The 20,018-nt window shown below is 46.6% G+C and overlaps 1 protein-coding gene across 2 annotated transcripts in view; it reads left to right on the top strand.

Annotated features, from left to right (window-relative positions):
- Fbln5 (fibulin 5) overlaps nt 1–20,018 on the top strand; it is a 74,079-nt gene that overhangs the window by 3,360 nt on the left and 50,701 nt on the right. For both annotated transcript variants that reach the window (XM_031356000.1, XM_031355999.1), the window contains exons 2-4: nt 1,330–1,384; nt 3,694–3,745; nt 5,910–6,164. In XM_031356000.1, the coding sequence (XP_031211860.1) occupies nt 1,330–1,384; nt 3,694–3,745; nt 5,910–6,164 (362 nt within the window). The remainder of the gene's footprint in view (nt 1–1,329; nt 1,385–3,693; nt 3,746–5,909; nt 6,165–20,018) is intronic.

The following is a 20,018-nucleotide window of genomic DNA, read 5'->3' as shown; positions in this document are numbered from 1 at the left end:
TATTGTTGGTGTGTGTGTGTGTGTGTGTATGAGAGAGAGAGAGAAAGAGAGAGAGAGAGAGAGAGAGAGAGAGAGAGAGAACACATTTTGTCTAGCTATTTACGCACGGACATTTGGATTGTATCCACCTTTTGGTTGTTGTACATATAGCGCTGTGAGCATGCGCGTACGTATGTCTGTCTGGCCTTTGACTCAGTTCTCTGGGGAATGCCCTTTGCAGTGCGTCTGCTGGATCACAGGTGAAGACAACACACAGCTGCACCAGTTTTACCTCCCCATCAGTAATGCACCGGAGCTGTGCTAGCTCCACATTCTTCTATACCTGCTGCTTTCTATCTTGCATTTTTTTAAGATTAAAAATTTAATTTTCTGTGTATGAGTATTTGCTTGCTCTGGATGCAAGTGAGAGGCCCTGCTTCAATGGCTAAGGTAAAGAATGATTGAGGAGGATACTGGATGCCAACTTCCGGCCCCCATAGGAATACACAGACATGTACATATGCACTTACGCACATGCACCAACACATGTCAACACACACGGGTCCGTTCATAGTGCACAAATAGCCATCTCAATGGGTGTGAGTGGCATAGGCTTTGCAGTTTTAAAGCATACTGCTGACCACAGTTTCACCAGACAAAACATTGACCACAGCAAAGAACCAAATTACCCACAGGCAAAGATGTTTACTTGCTTGTGGGTGGCCATGTTGGCTGAGCCAGGGTGTCATGGCATTTCCTGCTGTTACCCACTGCCTTTCTTGCACTGGTTTCTCAGTATTCCATCCCCTGGGATGGCAGTTCTCACAAGTCACATGCTAGAGTGGGCCATGGGCTCTTCGGCCATTCAAGCCCAGGTTCTCACATGTGTGGACTGAGAGCTCCACGTTCTAGTTAAGTGACTTCTGCAAACACATGTGAGCCACTCACATTTTAGCTTTCATGGATTGAAGACACACAGGCTCTTGGCTCTGCAGTCAGGTCTGGATAATGTTTAACTCAGGTGGTCTCCATGCAGAAATGATAAAAAGACCAAGACAACTGGTTGATGCCACAGCCGTGGGTCTTTGGATCTTTGTTCTTAAGCAGCCGAGCCTTGTATTTGGGCATGTGACCTAACTCACTATCCCAACACACAAAGCAAGTGTTAAGAGGCTGGCTCCTGTAAGGTTAGAGTAGAGGGCTGAAAGCTCTCTCAGGCTCTGCTGAGTGTGCCCTATTCACTTGCAAGCACATGGTAAAAGCACCAAGTGAATGCCAGGGTAGCAGGAGGTCCAGGTTTCCTGGACATGAGCATCCCTTGGCACTCACTCTGTTTTTCACTGCCCACAGGATCCTCACTGTTACCATCTTGGCACTCTGGCTTCCACATCCTGGGGATGCACAGGTAAGGTTTCAAGTTGTCCAGAAGCAAGCCACAAAGCTGGGGGAGGGCATCCAGCCATGCATTCTAGGGTCCCAGAGTTACAGGAACAGGAGGATCTGTGCACTTCACTTAACTACCCTCCATACAAACAGATCATAGCGAAGGCTCTAAGAGATGGAGGTCAGCCCGGGGTGATCTAGGATCCAAGTGGCAAAGTTGGAATTGGATTTCAGCGTCCTGGCTCCAAACCTTTCTGTCCCTCTGGGACATCCACTAGCTTAAATGGTAATTCAATGTGGTGTTTCTGGTCAGGGTCCCCCCCCCGCCCCCACCCCGAGGATGCTTGCAAAGGGTCCCCATGGTTAGGTCAGTGTGCGCTTCCACTTATACAATGCCGAGTGAAAGAGGTAGGAAGGAGGTGGAAGCCCAACCATCCCAATGTGCAGTGTGTATGGCTGGGTGGCACAGCAACCTGGAATTGGGGGTATCCCTTTCCCTGGGAGGAGTGTACAAGGGGCAGTGATGTTGAGTTCAAGGTGAGGGTCTGAAGGCAGTTGCAGTGTCGCATTTTTAAAGCTACAGGGAGGGTTGTGCCAGGTGTGACATCCCCAAGTAATATGGTAGGGTTCTCAACCTGTGGGTTGTGACCAGTTCTAGATCCCTTTGGGGGTGGGACAATCGTTTCACAGGGATCACCTAAGACTATCAGAAAGCACAGATATTTACATCACAATACATAACAGTGGCAAAATTATAGTTAAGTAGCGATGAAGTAATTTTATGGTTGGGGGTCACTACAACATGAGGAACTGTATTAAAGGGTCACAGCATTAGGAAGGTTGAGAACCACTGTTCCAGGTGGTTCAGAAGCCCTTCGGTGTGGCTCTTCTCATGGAGAGAAAATAAAGACAGCCTCATTTCTGAGTAAGGCTGAGGGCTGCAGGTCAGGAAGGGTAGGTTCCTGCCCATCATGCACAAGGCCATAAGTTTGATGCCTGGCACTGAAAAAAAAACTATGTTGGGGTGAAGCAAGGGTAAGAATTATGAAGTACATCCAAAGGCCAGTAGACACACTTAGGCCGCTAGAGACAGGAAGGATGTAAAAGAATTTTAGATTTCAGAGGGACCTTGGCATCCTGGAATTTAGTCCCAAGGGTTACAGACAGAGACATCTAGTCCTGAAGCAGGTAGTGGTCACAGATAAAGCTAATTAGTATAGGCATTCATAGTAACATAGTTCCTCTTTGTAACTACTTAAAACTAAGTAAAAGTACCCCATTATATAGATAGAGAAACTGAGGCAAAGAGGAGATATGAGGAAAGTAAGGACTCTAGTGAGAATTAGAAACCAAGTAAACAAGTGGCTTGAGCCCATTCTACCCCAGCACTGAGGTAGAGAGACCAGGGCTGGCATCTGATCTCCTGGGCTTTGTGGTGTAGACTCCTGGTTCTTCCAGGTCCTTCGCCTTGAGGCTCTAAGGCTTGGAACCTCAGCGGTAGCACAGGCCAGGCTCAAAAGTCACCCCATGGCTCAGGAAATCCTGGCCTTGAGGCTGGAGGGAAGCCTGGTGACAGGTGTACCACAATCCTAGACACTGAACTCATTCCTGTGTCAGACTCCAGGCACCTGCAAGGGGCCCTCAAATCGTTCCCAGCTCAGGTTTTTAAAAGTTCATAGTCAAAGGCTGGAGAGATGGCTTAGCTCACAGCCAAAAATACAAAAGTTCACAGCACTTAGGAAACAGGGGCTGGAAAACAAGTTTCAGGCCAGCCTAGACGACACAATGAGATTTTTGTCTTGATCCCAAAACAAAATTAAACCAGTTTAAACTAAACTAAAACAAATAAAAAATAAAAAACAAAAAACAAAAAACTTGCACGTACAGTTATAGCTCAGGTTACATGTAAAATCACAACTGTCACCAATTGCCAAAATGTGTCACTGCCTTGCTGACATTGAAATGAAGGAACGTCCCCATTCCCTTTGCTTAGAAATGGGCCACATCTGCCATGTAGCTTTTGCTTTATGAATACAGCTGAGAGCCAGGGGGGACATTTCGTAGGGAACAAAGCATTCATTTTGGGGTCTGTGAAGGGGAAGTGGACAGCTCTGGGGGAGTCCCGTCCCCTGGAAGTGGGGCTGTTGCATTGTGGCTTCACATGTGGCCATTACTGCTCCTCATCACGTGGGCATGACAAAACTCATAAGTCCTGATACTGGGGGTCACGAGGCAGTGGTGTAGGGTGTCTCAAAATGCTCTGTGGTGCTTTTACAGTGACAAAGAATGCAAGGCAAGTAACCTGGCCTGTTTCTCCTCTCTCCTCTCTAGCATCAATGCACAAATGGCTTTGACCTGGACCGCCAGTCAGGACAGTGTTTAGGTGGGTGATGCTGACAGTCCTGTTTTAGGTGGGGACATTCGACGATAGCTCAATTGCTATGATGTTTCTGCCGTAGCTGTTGTCCAGTGTTGTCAAATCTTCATTTGCCTTCTCCATGGAAGAACCCAGGGATGGAATGACTGAGCCAGTGAGACCCTTGCTGCTTATGTTCTTTGTGCTAAGCACTGCCCACCGGCAAAGAATCATCTCTCTCCTCCACAAACGTTCCTATTGGATCTGTTCCCTAGCACTGCCTCCACAAGATTCCGTAAGAAAAGTAGCTTAAATGTTGCTCATTTCAGATCCCATAGCTCTCTGGGTCAGAGGCCCAACACCTGTTTACCAGGCTAATAGCAAAGTATCGGCAGGGCTGTGTTTCTCTGGGGCTCAAGGAGAGAGAGAGCATCTTTTCCTCTCATGGGAGAAGTTGGTGGGATCCACCCTCCTGAAGTTATAGGTTGTAGGGCCTCCATCCTCGCTGGTTGTCTGGAGAGGTCCTTCCCAGCTTCTGGAAACTGTTCACCCCTTGGTTGGTAGCCTGTGACAGTCACAATAATGGGTCCCTTCTTCCATTGTAACTCCTCTGATCAAGTCTCCTGCCTTTTCTATTTTCAACCACTCACACAACTACACTGGGTGTCCCATAGCTTAGCCGAGGATGGATGCTCCCATCTCAAAGCCAGCTGACTGGGACCCTGAATGGAATCAGACCTGAGACCTAAAGGCTTCCCAGGTTCCAGGGCTGAGGACATCCTTTGAAGGACGTTCTCGCAGCATGCCATCTAGTGGAGAGAAACTTAGACACAGTGAATGCTGTGACAAGTTGGTGGGATAAGGTCACGGTCAAGTGGAGATAACTTTGATGGACCACGAAAGGGCAGAGAAGAGAGGGAAACTTTATGCCCAGACTCAGCCAAGAGTCAGGCCCAGTATGAATCAGATCTTGAAGGATGAATTGGATCCTGAGAGATCTCAACCACGGTGGAAGAAACAGCATAGACAAAGAACAGGGGTGTAAAAGGAAGCGCAGGCATGGCATGCTGAGGGTGGAGCATGGAGCACCTGGAGAGGATAAGGTTTGGCTGCCCCACATTGGGGGGATATCTAAATTATTAATTAGATTTAATTTAGGTCAAATCATTTTTCTATCCTGAGCCGCATCAACTGAGAATCAGAAAGGAGAGAGTTGGCTTAAAAGAATGAATTAAACATTGACGACTCGGGCTCATTCTTGGAGTTACAGTACAAAGCTCTTTGGTTCAAGGATGCCTTACAGGGTAAAGGGGGCCGTGGCTTCTTTTCCAGCCCATTGGTTCCACTAGAGAAAAGACCATTGCACTCTGAACCACAGCATTCGCAGTTCCCAAGCTGGGAGCTTGCATGAATTTCTCAGATGACATGGTGGGCAAGCTGCCCGGATTCAGTGGATCCCTCCCCAGTCCCCAGTTCCACACAGAGCAGGCTCCAGAGCTGGTGGCAGGGTCCAGCTCCCAAAGCCAGGTCTGCTGTGCACTGGAGTCAGAGTTGGAGCCTCCTTTGACTCCACCCTGACAAGGCTGATTTTTCTAGACAGACCACCACTCTCCTTCCAATGTGAGCCGATCTCCAGCAGGGCTAGACATAGTTTTGTTTTGCTGGCACCATGTGAGCAACTTGAAAGCAACTGCTCTGCTTTCCCAGCAAGTAACGAGCTACGAGCCAAGCCATGTCTTCCTGGGCGGAAGGGTCTCTTTCTTTCTTGCCCAGCTATTGCTTTGAACAGGAATGGTCCTGCTCTCTTGCTTTCAGAGTATAGGATAAATAAATAGATGCCCCCATCTATTTATTGTTGCTGTTGTTTCTCTTATGTAAATCAAGGGCATTTTTATCTGCTATATTCCTATACTTTAAAGAGTACCTTTGCCCAGGTTTCAAATGTGGTGTTCTTTAAAGAAAAATATGGAGTCAACAGTAGTGCAGGTTTCTGTGGGTGGGGGCCATTTGTGATAAGAGGGCTCAAAGAGCCACTGTTCGGCAATGCATGTCACTTCGGGTCAATTTGGTTGATGTTGGGGAGCATCAGATTGCACTGAGTCACATGAAATGTTGTGAATTCCCATCAGCCTGCTCTGCTTCAGTGTCATGGAGGGACCACTGAAATCTGTCCTTTCTGTGGCCTCTGCAGATATTGATGAATGCCGGACCATCCCTGAGGCTTGTCGTGGGGACATGATGTGTGTCAACCAGAATGGCGGGTATTTGTGCATCCCTCGAACCAACCCAGTGTATCGAGGGCCCTACTCGAATCCCTACTCTACATCCTACTCAGGCCCATACCCAGCAGCGGCACCACCAGTATCAGCTTCCAACTACCCCACGATTTCAAGGCCTCTTGTCTGCCGCTTTGGGTATCAGATGGATGAAGGCAACCAGTGTGTGGGTGAGTAGGCCAGTAATTGCCCTCACATAGTGGACTTTCTCAAGAGTGCTGTCAGAATCTAGTATGCGTTCCCAAATGGAGCTAGCTACCATGAAATGTGACAATCAGACAGTGGTCTGCTGTCTACAAATGACAGAATGCTTTATTCCAGATATATTTCTGGGTCCTCTTCTGAATTATCTAGAAAGTCAGTTTGCTCTTTCTTTCCATCATTTGATCTATCCATCCATCATCTATCCATTCATCATTCAGCATCCATCATCCATCCATCTATCTACCTATCTATCTTTCCATCCATCTATCTACCATCTATCCACTCATCCACCTATTCATCCATCTATTATCCATCTATCCACCATCCATCCATCCATCCATTCATCCATCCATCATCTATCCACCATCCATCCATCCATTCATCCATCCATCATCTATCCATCCATCCATCCATCCATCATCTATCCATCCATCCATTCATCCATCCATCATCTATCCATCCATCAATCAGCATCCATCATCCATCTATCTATCCACCTATTTATCCACCATTCATCCATTCATCCATCCATCCATTCATCCATCCATCATCTATCCATCCACTCATCCCATAGACCTCATTGGTGATCAACCCCCTGTGTTCTTAACTAAATAACCAATGCATCTCATCAAACTCAGAGCCCGTGCTCCATCTTCCATGGATTGAATGGATTGAGTATTGCTGCAGAAAAACCTTGAGAGCCAACAAAAGATCTGGAAAGGAAAGTGGGTTTCTTAGGTGGGAGCTAGTGTTCTTACGACTAAAGGGACCTTGCTGACGGGGACTCTGGGGAAAAAGTAGACACCATTATGTCATAAGCCCTAAAGGAGTTAGCGGCACCCTATAGAGCTTCAGGTTCTATTGGCTAGTGCTGCCTTGAGAAGAGCTGCCTGAGTCCTGCCCAGTCCTTTGGTAGTAGTTGGACTAAATTCCTATAAGTGTCTCCTGCTTTGGAGAGTTACATTGAAGAGAGATCGACAGTGAAGCTCAAACTCTTTTGACTGTGTATCGCCTCTGCCAAATCCTTTTAGACTTAGATCCCTGTCGTAGGCATATTCGTACATGACACATGTGGATTGAGGAATATAAAGCACACATAAGAAATAGGAGATTTAAAAGTGTAATAAAAATAAATTTGGCTTGAAATCCTAATATTTCCTTTCCATGGCCTTAGAAGTGTGAAAGACTTCTAAGATTTTGGGGGGTTTCAGGGCTCTGAGGTATTGGTCTGTAACTGACAGCTAGAGACTGTGCTGACTATAATATGTAAGTATGTTCATGTGAATGAGTGTGTATTTCCACTTAAAAATAGTCAAACCTTATGCAGATATATGTCCTTCAACACTACAGGGAAGACTGAACATAGCTGAGCTCATAATTCTTCATTATTACCGGTCTCAAAGGACCTAGTGTGTGTGTTGGGGTACATATGCATGTGCTGATTGAGATTTACCTTAACTAAGAGCACGCCAAGGGAAAATGTGGAACCCACTCGAGCCACATGCTTCTGAGCTTTCCGGGAGAGGACAGCACCATGCTTCCTTAGGACACATAGCAGAACCATGGGCCATTGTAACCAGGAGGAGCTTTTTGGACGCTCTTTAGCTGCTACTTCTGATTTTTTGGAAAGGTGAATGTGGACCCCAGCAAGTTAGGTCATTGTGCAGTTAGTATAGGAGACCAGCCAACTGCTCCCATCTAGAAGAAAATAAATGGCCCCAAAGAAGATGTAGCATGTGTGTGTGTGTGTGTGTATGAGAGAGGGGGGAGGGAGAGGCAGAGAGGGAAAGAGGAACAGGGAGAGAGGGAGAGAGGGACAAAGAGAGAGAGAGAGAGAGAGAGAGAGAGAGAGAGAGAGAGGGAGAGAGAGAGAGAGGGAGAGGGAGAGAGAGAGGGAGAGAGGATACTGGAGGGCAGGTGAGTTGAGTGAAGGCAGTACAGGCTCAGGCTTTTGAAAAAGGGTCTCATCTGGTCCTGGTATAGACAGTTCTTGGGCTATCTCACTCAGCCCTTCCATTGAACATTTGGGCATTCACTGCCTTAGAGCTCCCTGGATGCCCTTCTTCATCCTACACACCTCCTTCCAGGGACTCAAGGCTCTTGGCACTGAAAACATGCTGGGATCTGGTGACCCCCCTCTGACGTTATACCATTTGTGGTTCTGAACCTGTTACATAGACATGTAAAGCCTTTAATAATGGTCCCTTTGTAAGCCCAGTACAATCTGGGAACCCTAGTAAGGACTGGCACCATGCCCATCCATTTCCAAAATGTCTAGTATTATGCATTCATAAGTCCTGAGTTCTTCTGACTTCCCTTCACTCCACCCCACCGTTTCCTGACTTACCAGGGCTGAGGCCTCTATGGGCATTGTGAGAGGTGGTGGCAGGGGGCCAGAGCAGGGGAAGGGCTGGGAAGGGCAGCTCTCTAACCGATATTCCAGGGAACTAGGGCAGGGGCCAGGGAGCAGGGGCAGAGGAGAGGGAGCAAGTTAGCAGGTGTATGCAGGAGAGAAGGCCTTCAGAGGAGAACAGGCATTCTGGGAGCAGTGGGCTCTGAGGAGGAAACAGTGATGGGTGACTGGAATTCCGTGAGAATCTGAGACACTTCTGAAGCTTTGGTGGCTCATGGAGAGAAGAGTATACCTCCTCCCCTTCAAAACAAACTTAATAGCATCACCAGCAGCAGCCATGGTAGTGACACCAAACACTAGCTTAGTGTTTGTGTAGTAGGGTCATGGGTCCTCAGCACACTATGGGTAGAACTGAGATTTCTGGTGTGCCTTCAGAGAAGTAAGAGCACAGAGAAGTTAAGACACTTGGAAGTGGCCACACTGTGTGTTGGGTTGAGTCTCAGTTTGAACCAATCTGGCTCTGGATGGAGAACCTGGTGTTTGGGCGGTAGAGGTCTATTATATGGAAAGGTTGCGCAAAGGGCTTTGAGAGAGGCAGTGCAGAAGTCACTGTTAACAGCAAAGCCCTTGCTCATTTTAAAAGAAAAACTTTGTTCTGTAAAAGTCTGAACTGGGCAAGAGTTGAGAGAACACAATGGCTGTTTTCCACCTGTCACCCAACGTTAGCAGTTATCAGCACCGGCACCATCTCCTCTTTAGCTTTAGATGCCAAACCAGTTTAAATGTTACAGGCTTATCTGAAAAAAAAAAAAGTACAGATTCTTTATAAGAGGACCACAAAACAAACTCACAAGCATTCTTTAAAACTTATACTATGCTGGGCAGTGGTGGCACATGCCTTTAATCCCAGCATTCAGGGGGCAGAGGCAGGCAGATCTCTGAGTTCAAGGCCAGCCTGTTCCACATAGTGGGTTCCAGCACAGCCATGTCTACACAGAGAAATCCATTCAGTCCAAAAACAAAAAACAAAACAACCCTCCAAAACAACAACAACAACCAAAAAACAAAAGCAAAACAAAAACCAAAACCAAACAAAAAAGCAATGCCCTCCCCAGAAAACCAATATATAATAATATATTATCAAGCCCATAAACATCTGCAAAAATTCATTTTTACTTTGAAATATGTTGTTTAGATTGATTGTCCTATAAATGTCCTTTTCACAGGAGTGGGGAGACAGACAAGTGTGCGAACCCTAGGACCTGAGTTCAGATTCTCAGCACCTACATAGAAAAGCCAGGCATGATTGTACATGCCTGGAACTTCAACAGTGGGAAATGGAGTCAGGTAGATCCTGGGGCTTGGTGGCCAGCAAGTCTAGACTAGTCAGCAAGTTCCAGGTTCAGCCTCAAAGAAAAGAAAGAAGGAAAGAAAGAGAGAAAGAAAGAAAGAAAGAAAGAAAGAGGGAAAGAAAGAGAGAAAGAAAGAAAGAGAGAGAGAAAGAAAGAAAGAAAGAAAGAAAGAAAAAGAAAGAGAAAGAAAGAAAGAAAGAGGGAAAGAAAGAGAGAAAGAAAGAAAGAAAGAAAGAGGGAAAGAAAGAGAGAAAGAAAGAGAGAAAGAGAGAAAGAAAGAAAAAAAAAGAAAAAGAAAGAAAGAAAGAAAGAAAGAAAGAAAGAAAGAAAGAAAGAGGGAAAGAAAGAAAGTGAGGGCAAGCAAGATGGCTCAGGAGGTAAGGGCTCTTGCTATCCAAATTGATTCCTGGGATAATACAATACCGCATCTACATACCTAGTAAAGAGAGAACAGACTCCATCAAACTGCCCTCTAACTTCGACAGAGGCACTGCAGCATAAACATGTGCATGAACATGGAATAAAATGTAGCAAAATGGAAGACTTACTCAATATCTAACTCTACGTGCACACTCACATACATGTGGAGCATATGTGCACCTCCCCATCCATGCATGCATCTACACACATGCATCTCCCCCACCCTCACAAATGCCTTCCTCCCTAGCATCCACAGAGTCAGATCTGTGTAGCTTTCTTAATCACCCCAGTTGCTGACTCCATCCCTTCTCCTTGTCACTTCCTTGTGGACACAAACCCGTTTGTCTGGAGGGACTGCTCCTAGCCCCATTCCTTCATCCCCACTGGTATTCTGGGAGCTGGAAGTAGTTCTAGAGACTTGGCCCAGTTCTGCTGGGCAAACTTCTTCATAGGTGTTGCCTTGGGTCTTCTGCCTCTTCCATCCCTTCCTGGTTTCCTTTCACAAAGTGTGAGAGTCACCTTGAACAAGCTAATGGCTGTCTTCAACCCCTGAAGCTCAACTTTCTGGCCTTTCAGACCTACTCTCAAAGAAGCCATCTTCATCATACTCAAGTTAGTTTGTGTCCTCTTCCCATAGACTGACAGTGCCCAGTACCCTTGGTGTCCCCAGTGTCTCTTACCTTCCTTCCTGACTACTCTGTTTGGGTTCCACTTCAGTGGTGACTAAACTCTGTTCTGGAACAGTGTGGCCTTGGATTTGAGTCCCCAAGTCCCTGGCTAGATCACTTGGAGTATTTTTGTGGACAGGGGCATAGTGACCCAAGAATTACAGTCCCCAAGCCAAGAATGCTTTGTATTGAGAAGAACAGCTTGGTTCGAGGGTGACCAGTTCCTCAAGGCTGTTGGGACTCAGAACTGGATGCAGTGTGTCACTCAGCTTTTCTACCCCTGGAAGATATGGTAATTAGATTCTTTAGATGGGGGCTGAGGGCGGTCAGGCAGAGCTAACTGGCAAGGAAGAAAGGCTGTTGGAGTTGAGGTCACGGACCTGGACCCAGACATAGTGCAGATCAAACAACACAGAGTTCAGAGCCAGCGAAGAGCCATCTGGGAAAAGTAGGGGTTGGCTATGTTGAATTAAAAGCAAGAAGTGGGGCTGCGTGTGCAATGATGGGTTTCCAAGATTCAAACTGCCATCCTGGAACCTTCTTTTCATGACATATTGCCTCCGTGAACCAATCCTGGAATGTGGTTGCCATCAGTCTCTGTGTATTTATTCCTTATGGGTTTCAACATGCCATCTCTCTGGGTGACATTCTACATAAGCCTGGCTTTGCTAACCAGCTTGGCTCAGGAGCAAGTTACTCCACCAGTAACAGAAACTCTTGATGTGTTCTGCGGCTGAGGAGGCTGTTGCTCCAGAGTTAGGCTACTCCAGGAATCTTCTGGCCGTCCCTGAGACCATGAGCAGTGCCTTTTATTCCCTAGTTGGTCTGGGCTTTTGTTGTGGGTGATCAGGGCACCCAAGCAGGCAGAGAGCAACAAAGAACAGATCTTTCTGGAAGAAGCATTGAGTTGGCCTAAGACGCTCTTGAGATATTTTTCCTAACCGCTAGCCAGTATTTAGTCAACTAATTTACTTCACAGAGTGCCTCATTTATGCCAGGCTCTCTGGTTTAGGCACAAAGGGGATGTCTGTGGTCAAGGAAGGGACATCAGATACTATGCAAGCAGCTGAAAGACAAGGGAGTCTCCGAGTTGCTAATGTGGCACAGGCGCAGGGCCACTCTGGGAATGGAAGGGATGAAGCTCTGAAGTCAGCCAGACCCTGAGTTTCTTCTTGGCTACTTCTTACAGCTGAGGCCTGGGGTTCTACACCTTTGTCTATAAAATATAAAACAGATAAGACCATGTCCGCCTGCATGAAAACACCTTACCTAGAGTCTGAATGGAATGCCACATACAATGTTAATTAGAAATGATCCATGGAGCTGGTGAGATGGCTCACGGGGTAAGAGCACTGACTGCTCTTCCGGAGGTCATGAGTTCAAATCCCAGCAATGACAAGGTGGCTCACAACCATTTGTAATGAGAAACAAATAATAAAGAACCTATGGGCCAGAGCGAGCAGGAGAATGGGGAGAGAAAGAAAAAGAAAAGAAAAGAAAAGAAAAGAAAAGAAATGATCCATGGAGGAGGCTGCTAGGGTTTTAAAGTGATAACAAATACAAAAAATCATATAGTCTGAAACGCATTGAAGGCTAACTCTTTAGAAACCTTAAGGAAATGACCCAAAGCTGAGCTCGACCGCACCCACCTTGTAGGCCTTCAAAGCCTTGACTAGACTTTAGAATCTGCTTTAAGGTCCCAGAAAAGCTTGGTTTGTTTAAGTTGTGAGACAAAGCCATGCAAGTCAGCCCAGTGTGGCCTTTGTTCCCAGCCCCAAGACACAGCCAGGAGCACGTTGAAACCGCAGCACAGCAGGTCTGTGGTCAGCACACCTGAGGGAGGAATTGGAGGCCTTTGTTTCTAGCGGTCTTTCTGTATGTTCCTCTCTAGCTCTCCAGCTTGGGCTGTAGTGTGACGCCCTGGGCCCCAGGCTCAGAAAGTGTGCAGAATGGGGGGTTCCTTAGTAACTGAGGGGCTTGGGGAGGAAACAGCATCCCGTAGAAGCAGGGGCTTTGCACTGGCTTTTGTCAATAGCCTTTGAGCTGCTCCAGAAAGCCTGTCCACTGGCAATATATATTTGTTTTTTGATTTTTGAGTCAGATTTTTCTGTGTAGCTCTGGCTGTCCTGGAGCTCACTCTGTACACCAGGCTGGCCTTGAACTCAGAGATCCTCCTGCCTCTGCCTCCTGAGTGCTGAGATTAAAAGCATGCATCAAAACCACCTGGCCCATATTTCTAACTATAAATATGGATAATACTACAAACTTTTAAGGATTATTTTGAGAATTATATAGGATACAGCACACAGATCATCTAAACCTGCCTGGCTCATGGCAGCAGCTTACATACGAGTTACTATCACGACTTCAAGCCTTATCCTTTCCGTTAATATCTCCCACTCTTGTTCCCACAGCCCCATCACCCCTAGTTGTTACTGTTATTGCCTGTCCTTTCTCCTGGAAAATAGCATGGGCATTTCATGCTTTTGGGGGGCTGGGACTGGCTTACTGCCACGTTTTCATCTGCGGCAGTTGGAGTTAGCAGGGACTTCCACAGAGAACTCAGCAGGGAAGAGACTCTGGGATGTCAGCTGGCAGGAAATGCAGATATACCTCCAGAGGGCAGGGAGTGCAAGCTATGGTGCTCCCAGGTGGTACAATGTTGCTAATCTAAACTCACACCTGAAGCCACAAAGCCCCTTGACTGCCCATCTGCTCACTTAAGAGGCAGAAACGTTTTAAAAATTGTAATCACCAAATTGCTTGACTTTATTAAAGTGTATTATTTTACTTAAAACAGATTTTCCCAGTTACATTAAAGTCTACCTTGAGGCAGCATGTTGTACTGGTAAATGGACAGCTAAGACACAGGTGAGAGCTGGACTTTGGCCCTTGATTTACTAGGTATTGGCTGAGGGCATTAAGAAAGTCAGATAGCCTCTCTGACCTAAGTGCTGTCAGCTGTAAAAAGGGTTAGTATTGTATTAGGACTCTTAACCTGAGGCCAGTATATTTAAATCAAGGCCTCTAGTTTTTACCTCCTGATTCCTGGCTAATGTATAATTGAAAGCTAGTATTGCCATATAGTATGTTGGTAACTTGCCATGGGCCCCCTAGTAGGTCCCCTGACTGTATAAAGCCAGGAGTTTACAGATCACAACACAGCTGGGACAGCTACTTTGGACTGATTTTGAAATCTTATTCATGCTTGTCAGTGCTCCAGAATTTAGAAGAAGACGTTAGACCTGTTGCTCAATCTTGCTGTGCAGTGCACTAAAGGTCATGTGTATATACACAGCTGGGGAGAGATGGCTTGGTCAGTAAAGTGTCTGCTAGGCATGAGGACTCCAGTTTGATCCTAGCACCCATCTGAAAAGCTGGATGTGGCAGCCTGGGCTTCTATCACCAGTACAGGAGAGACGGAGACAAGCTCTCCGGAGTTTCCTGACTACCCAATCTAGCTGAGTGGGTGAGTCTTAGGCTCAGTGGCTCAAAAGTAAGGTGGAGAGCAACTGAGAAAGACATCAGAGATTGACCTCCAGCTTCCAGATGCCTGCTCACCTATATACACACACATGCATAAATGTACACACTGCTAAATTAATATTAAAAAGTACATATAGAACTCTACTACACATTTGTCTTTTAGAATATTTTGGACACTGTTTTACGATCTAGAGCTTTCCTTGGTAATCCTATGGATTTTATTTTACGCTGCTTTTATAACATTGTTTTGACAAGAGGTGCCTTCATGGAAGACAATTTTGTGGCACACACATACAGAACACACTGGGGCATGTGATTTGTTGGGTCCTTTCCAGCTCCAGAATGTTCTACCATCACAAAACTTCCCAGTGCTCGCTCTCTCTCTCTCTCTCTCTCTCTCTCTCTCTCTCTCTCTCTCTCTCTCTCTCTTTCTCTCTCTCTCTCTGTGTGTGTGTGTGTGTGTGTGTGCACTCACGTGCGCTCATGTGCATGGAAACTCTGGATTTTCTGGTAATACTTTCTCACTTGGATTGTTCAGATGATGTGACTCTGTTCTACTTATGTGTTCCAAACAGTGACCCCTTCTACTGGGTGGTACTAATTCATACAAGTGTTTCTCTTCCCTGTAGCTTTAGTAGGTAGCAGTGGTGGAGTTAGTGGAGGTCAGCTGGTGGAGGCACAGTGCACTGACTGGCCTCATGAGCTGGGTAAACTCCACAGTTGAGAGGAGACCAGCTTCTGCCGTCTTTATGCAGTAGGTCACTTCCTCAGTGCCCAGCATGGCAGTTTTCTTAACGATCTACATGCTTTTCTTGGCTTTCATCTTAGGTCTTCAGTGTAGTCATGTTTCTTTTAATTGTGTTTTATTTTGGAATTAGCTCTCTCTCTCTCTCTCTCTCTCTCTCTCTCTCTGTGTGTGTGTGTGTGTGTGTGTGTGTGTGTGTGTGTGTGTGTGTGTGTGTATGTGTAAAGAAAGTAACTGCAAGGGGAGGGATGGAGTATGGGCATTACAGGAGAGCAGGCCCACTTGGCTCTATTGTAATGATTCTGACCAAAGTGACAGTGTTCCAGGTCTCCAGATAGTCCCTGCTGAATGACCATGGGGTCAAAAATCACCTGCCAGGGCTATGGAAAGCACTAAGTATGTAGTTTTGAAATTGGTAGGAGGGTCATGGTAGAGATGGCAGTTTCACTGTGCTGTCCTGGCTAGTCTCAAGCTTCAGGGGCCAAGTCAGTTTTCTATGTCAGCCTTGGAGGTGGCCAGAGCTACTCTGCTTCCCCACATGGGAAAGTGGGAGATGGTGTTTGTAACTTCTTACTCATTGTCAAGGCCGCAGATGTCTTTTCAAACATCCTCTGCCTAAAAGTAGATTGAATATACCATTGGTGGACTGTAGAAGCAAATAATTCCCTAAGAAGGTTCAGAGCAAATTCCCCGGGAAGGTTCAGAACGTAACCTAACCGTTCTGTGCACATCCTGTGTGGCTGTCCTCTGCTATGGGTGGGATCTTCAGGATGCCTCTGGTTCTCGCCTGCATTCAGCCATGATACAAGAAACAGCAACCTGGGAACTGTTCGTGCCACAGAACACATGAAATAAGAAGTGAAAAACAGCGTATAATTGCAGGTCGTCCGTTTCCTGTGTGAGGCAGGAAAAATTTAGGAGTCAGATCAGTATTGCCAACAACAGATTAGTGGAGGTAGCCCCTAAGAGCCCCAAGTTATAATTCCTGATTTTAGGAAAAGCAAGGAGGGTCTTTGTTTCTTGAAGGGCCTGGATCAAGTGACTTATTATGCCAGTAGACAACGAGAGGCAGTGTGATGCCACATAGACAGCCCAGACTTTAGACTCAACCACACTTTTACACCCCTTCATTGCACAATGACCTAGCTCGAGGTTTAAACACCTTCAGATAATATCTCGTCTGCAAGATGGGATACCAGTATTTCCTTGTGGGATGCGTGGAAGTTTAGCAGAGAAGGTGCTGTGTGTCTCATTGTGTGTGATAGTTTGGTCTTCACTCTCTGCAGGATGTGCCGTCTCTGCTGCCTGCTTCCAAATCTATGGTTCTTTACATTGTAAGAGCGGACGTCTAGTCACAAATGCTCAAGGGCTTCTTTGCACAGGCTGGAAGATTTGGGAAGAGAGTAGCAAACGGAAAGGGAAGGGAGGAGGGGTCTCCCTTTAGTTTATGATTACATACAGATACAGTTGTGTATCTGTTGCTTAGAATGGGGGTATGTTCTGAGATGTGCACTCACTATTAGTGGTCTGGTCATAGTGTAAGTGTCATAGCATCTACTTCCTTCAGCATCTCCAGGTGATAGAATCACATCAGACGTCATGTACACACATATCCTGTTGTCGACTCACTAAGCAAGCATGCTGATTCTTCTCTTCCCATCTGTCTGCTCAGGCCCTGGCACCTTCTCTGGGACTTCATGGCCAAGGCTCTGGGGCCAGAGCTACTTGGATACCTTGTTCCCTTGCTTCTCTCTTGAATACTAGTTTATCTGGACACATAGGTTCCACAGTGTTCTAGCCTGGCAGGCTGTTGTGGGGATTGTGTGCTGGGCACCCTCTATACCAGCTTCCCTGGAGCTCAAGGTGGAAGCAGAAAGGCAAGGTCTCTCTATAACCTAGTGATGTGCCTTGTTTACATCTTTTATATTGAGGGCATGGAGTAGGGCTCCAGAAGTGGGTTGGATTCTTGGTGGGAGGCATTCCTGGGATGCAGGCACTACACCAGCACCCACTATGTAGCCACAGCCTATGGTAGAGGGAGCTCTCAATCAGTTATAATCATAGGAATGAATAGAATGAATGAATGAATGAATGAATGAATGAAAGGAAAGTACCAACAGCCCAGCAAAACAATGCTTCCCTCCTTTCACTTGTTCACTCATTCCTCATGTAAGTCCCACCTCTATGATTTCCCATACTGTATTGGGTGCCAAGGAAGATCATAACTGCAATGGCCGCCGTGTATATATACCCCACACTCAGCTTGGTGTTGACGTATGGCTGGACTGTGAGTAGTGAATAAAACTGGATGAACAGGGAGACTGAGAAGCTGATGGACCAAATGCCAGTGAAGGCCTTTGGGTTAGGTGACCCGTGGAGCTCTATCTCCACTGGCCTTTCTTAAGGGCTCTCTCGAGGGGGAGGGTCTAGTGGGAGAGACTGGCTAAAGTCCCTCACCCATACAATCCTAGAGCATGTCCTTCAGTTGCATCCCATGCCAAGTTGCCTTGGGAACCTGCGGCCACTCTTGGGCTTCTGCATGTCTCTCACACACAGAGGAGTGTGTCTGAGAAAGGGTCTCAGCCATCTCCTTAGGGTCTGTCCAGGGAAGGACATTCTCAGGATTCTTTTCTTCCAGAGTACTCCAGACGGCAGACGAAAAGTCAAGGACTGGCCTTCCATCTCCCTCCAGCTTGTTGGTTTGGGGCCAGAGGGGAGATGGGGACAGCCTGAGCTGGCCCTGCCCTAGGCAGTCAGCATCTGGGGCAGGCTTGGGAGACATCTGATGTGGTAGAGCCGGCGAGGCAATGCTGCCCGGGGGCTTTTCAGGGCTGTCTGACTTTCCTTCAAATTAGAACATTTGCAGAAATGCAGCCAGACTTGATTTATGAGCTCTGCATATTTCACAGGTCTTTACACATCCCCCAGGAATCAGTGAGGTCAGACAGAGCAAACTTCACATCCGGAATCAGTATGAAATTGGCATCTCCCATAGTTCCAATGGGAGGAAGGAGGATAATAATTTTGAGGGGGGTTATATGAAACAACGCAAAGACACAAACCTTTCCAGTCTCTGCTTCACTCCCGCTGGGGATAAAGGAACCAAATCTGTTTTCCGTATCTGAGCCTAGTGAGGAGTAGCCATGTCTGCCGGGGCCACTGTTACCAAGATGGAGAATGATGGGACAGGGCTGCTAGGGTGACTGATGAACTCAGTGAGAGCCCAGGAGTGACTGTAGCATCTTGTACTTGTCCTTTGGCGCACACTCCTTAACAGTGATAAATCGACATTCCTGGTTATTTAATATCTCATGGCCTAGCAGGAACTTTCTGTCTTGCTCACCATTGTATTTTTAGTGCCTGGTGAGAATTTGCTGAGTGAGTGGGTGAGCCACACACAGTGAATGGAGTGAGTAGGATCCAAATGAGAGAGAGAGAGAGAGAGAGAGAGAGAGAGAGAGAGAGAGAGAGAGAGAGAGATATAACATTACAGGTAGTGTTGCTCATATAGGCCCAGCTTATTACTGCTGATGAATCTATTCATCCCTTGAGTTCTTTGCAGGAGTCAGGCAAGTTGGTAGGAACTGAAAGATCAGACACACAATAATCACAACACAACGGGCCTACATCATCAGAGGTCCAAGGTGTTGCGGTGGCCCTGGCTAGGGTAGTCACAACTTTCCAGGACAGCTTCATCTATTTAATTAGACAGATAGCCATGGATCCCTTCTCTGTATCAGACTCTGCCAAGTTTGAGGGATGGACAATATATAATATACTCTTGAGATATCCCATCTGAGCCTTTGTGAGGGTGCTGGGTTGGGGGAATACAGGTACATAGTCAGAATCTCTCCAGGGGTAACCAGTGAGATCAGTTGGGGTCAAGTGCTAAAAGGGTGCTCTGTGTGTGTGAATTCCACACTGAGAAGGGATCTGCCGGCCTTTAGGGGATCATTGGAGGTTTGAGTAGGATTTTCCTGTTAGAGAAGAGTGGGGGAAGGGTAAAGACTGGGATAGCATAGATAAAGAGGTGGAACAGAGAAGTTCATGGTGTGTTCAGGACCGCTAGCGGCGGTGGTGGTGGCAGTAGCAGTGGTCAGCCTTGGCTATGAGCACGCTAGTCACCTGACTGTGTGCACACTTTCCAGTGTGCTTCATAGGCACAGGCTGAGAACAGAGAGACTTAGAATGAAATATGAGGCTTTAAATATTAGCTGGGGCTAGACTGCCATTGAGAGCCATGCAACTGATACGGTCTTTATTCTGAGAACAGAGAATTAAAAGTTACTTTTACACTGGTGTCTTAGTTGGGGTTTCTATTGTTGTGAAGAGACACTATGACCATGGCAACTTGTATAAAGGGAAACATTTAATTGGGTCTGGCTTACAGTTTTAGAGGTTTAGTCCATTATTGTCATGGCAGGAGACATGGTAGTGTGTAGGCAGACATGGTGTTGAAGAAGCTGAGAGTTCTACATCTTGATTTAAGGGCAGCAGGAGACTGCCATATTGGCAGTCTTGAGGTGCCAATATGCCAATTGGCATATTGGTAGCTTGAGCATATGAGACTTCAAAGCCTACCTACACAGTGACACACTTCCTCCAACAAGGCTATACCTATTTCAACAAGGCCACACCTCCTAGTAATGCAGCTTTCTATGGGCCAAGCATTTAAACACATGAGTCTATGAGGGCCATTCCTAATCAAATGACCACAATTGGTTTCAAGATTTCTGTTTTGGAGGTTTAGCCAATGGGGGTGTGGATCTAGTCATAGCACTGCAGCAAGCTTGAAA

Source organism: Mastomys coucha, unplaced genomic scaffold (genome assembly GCF_008632895.1).
Source record: "Mastomys coucha isolate ucsf_1 unplaced genomic scaffold, UCSF_Mcou_1 pScaffold6, whole genome shotgun sequence".
In the NCBI taxonomy this organism is placed as follows: Eukaryota; Metazoa; Chordata; class Mammalia; order Rodentia; family Muridae; genus Mastomys; species Mastomys coucha.
Note: the sequence above shows the minus strand (reverse complement) of the source record. Positions and strands in the feature narration are given on the sequence as shown.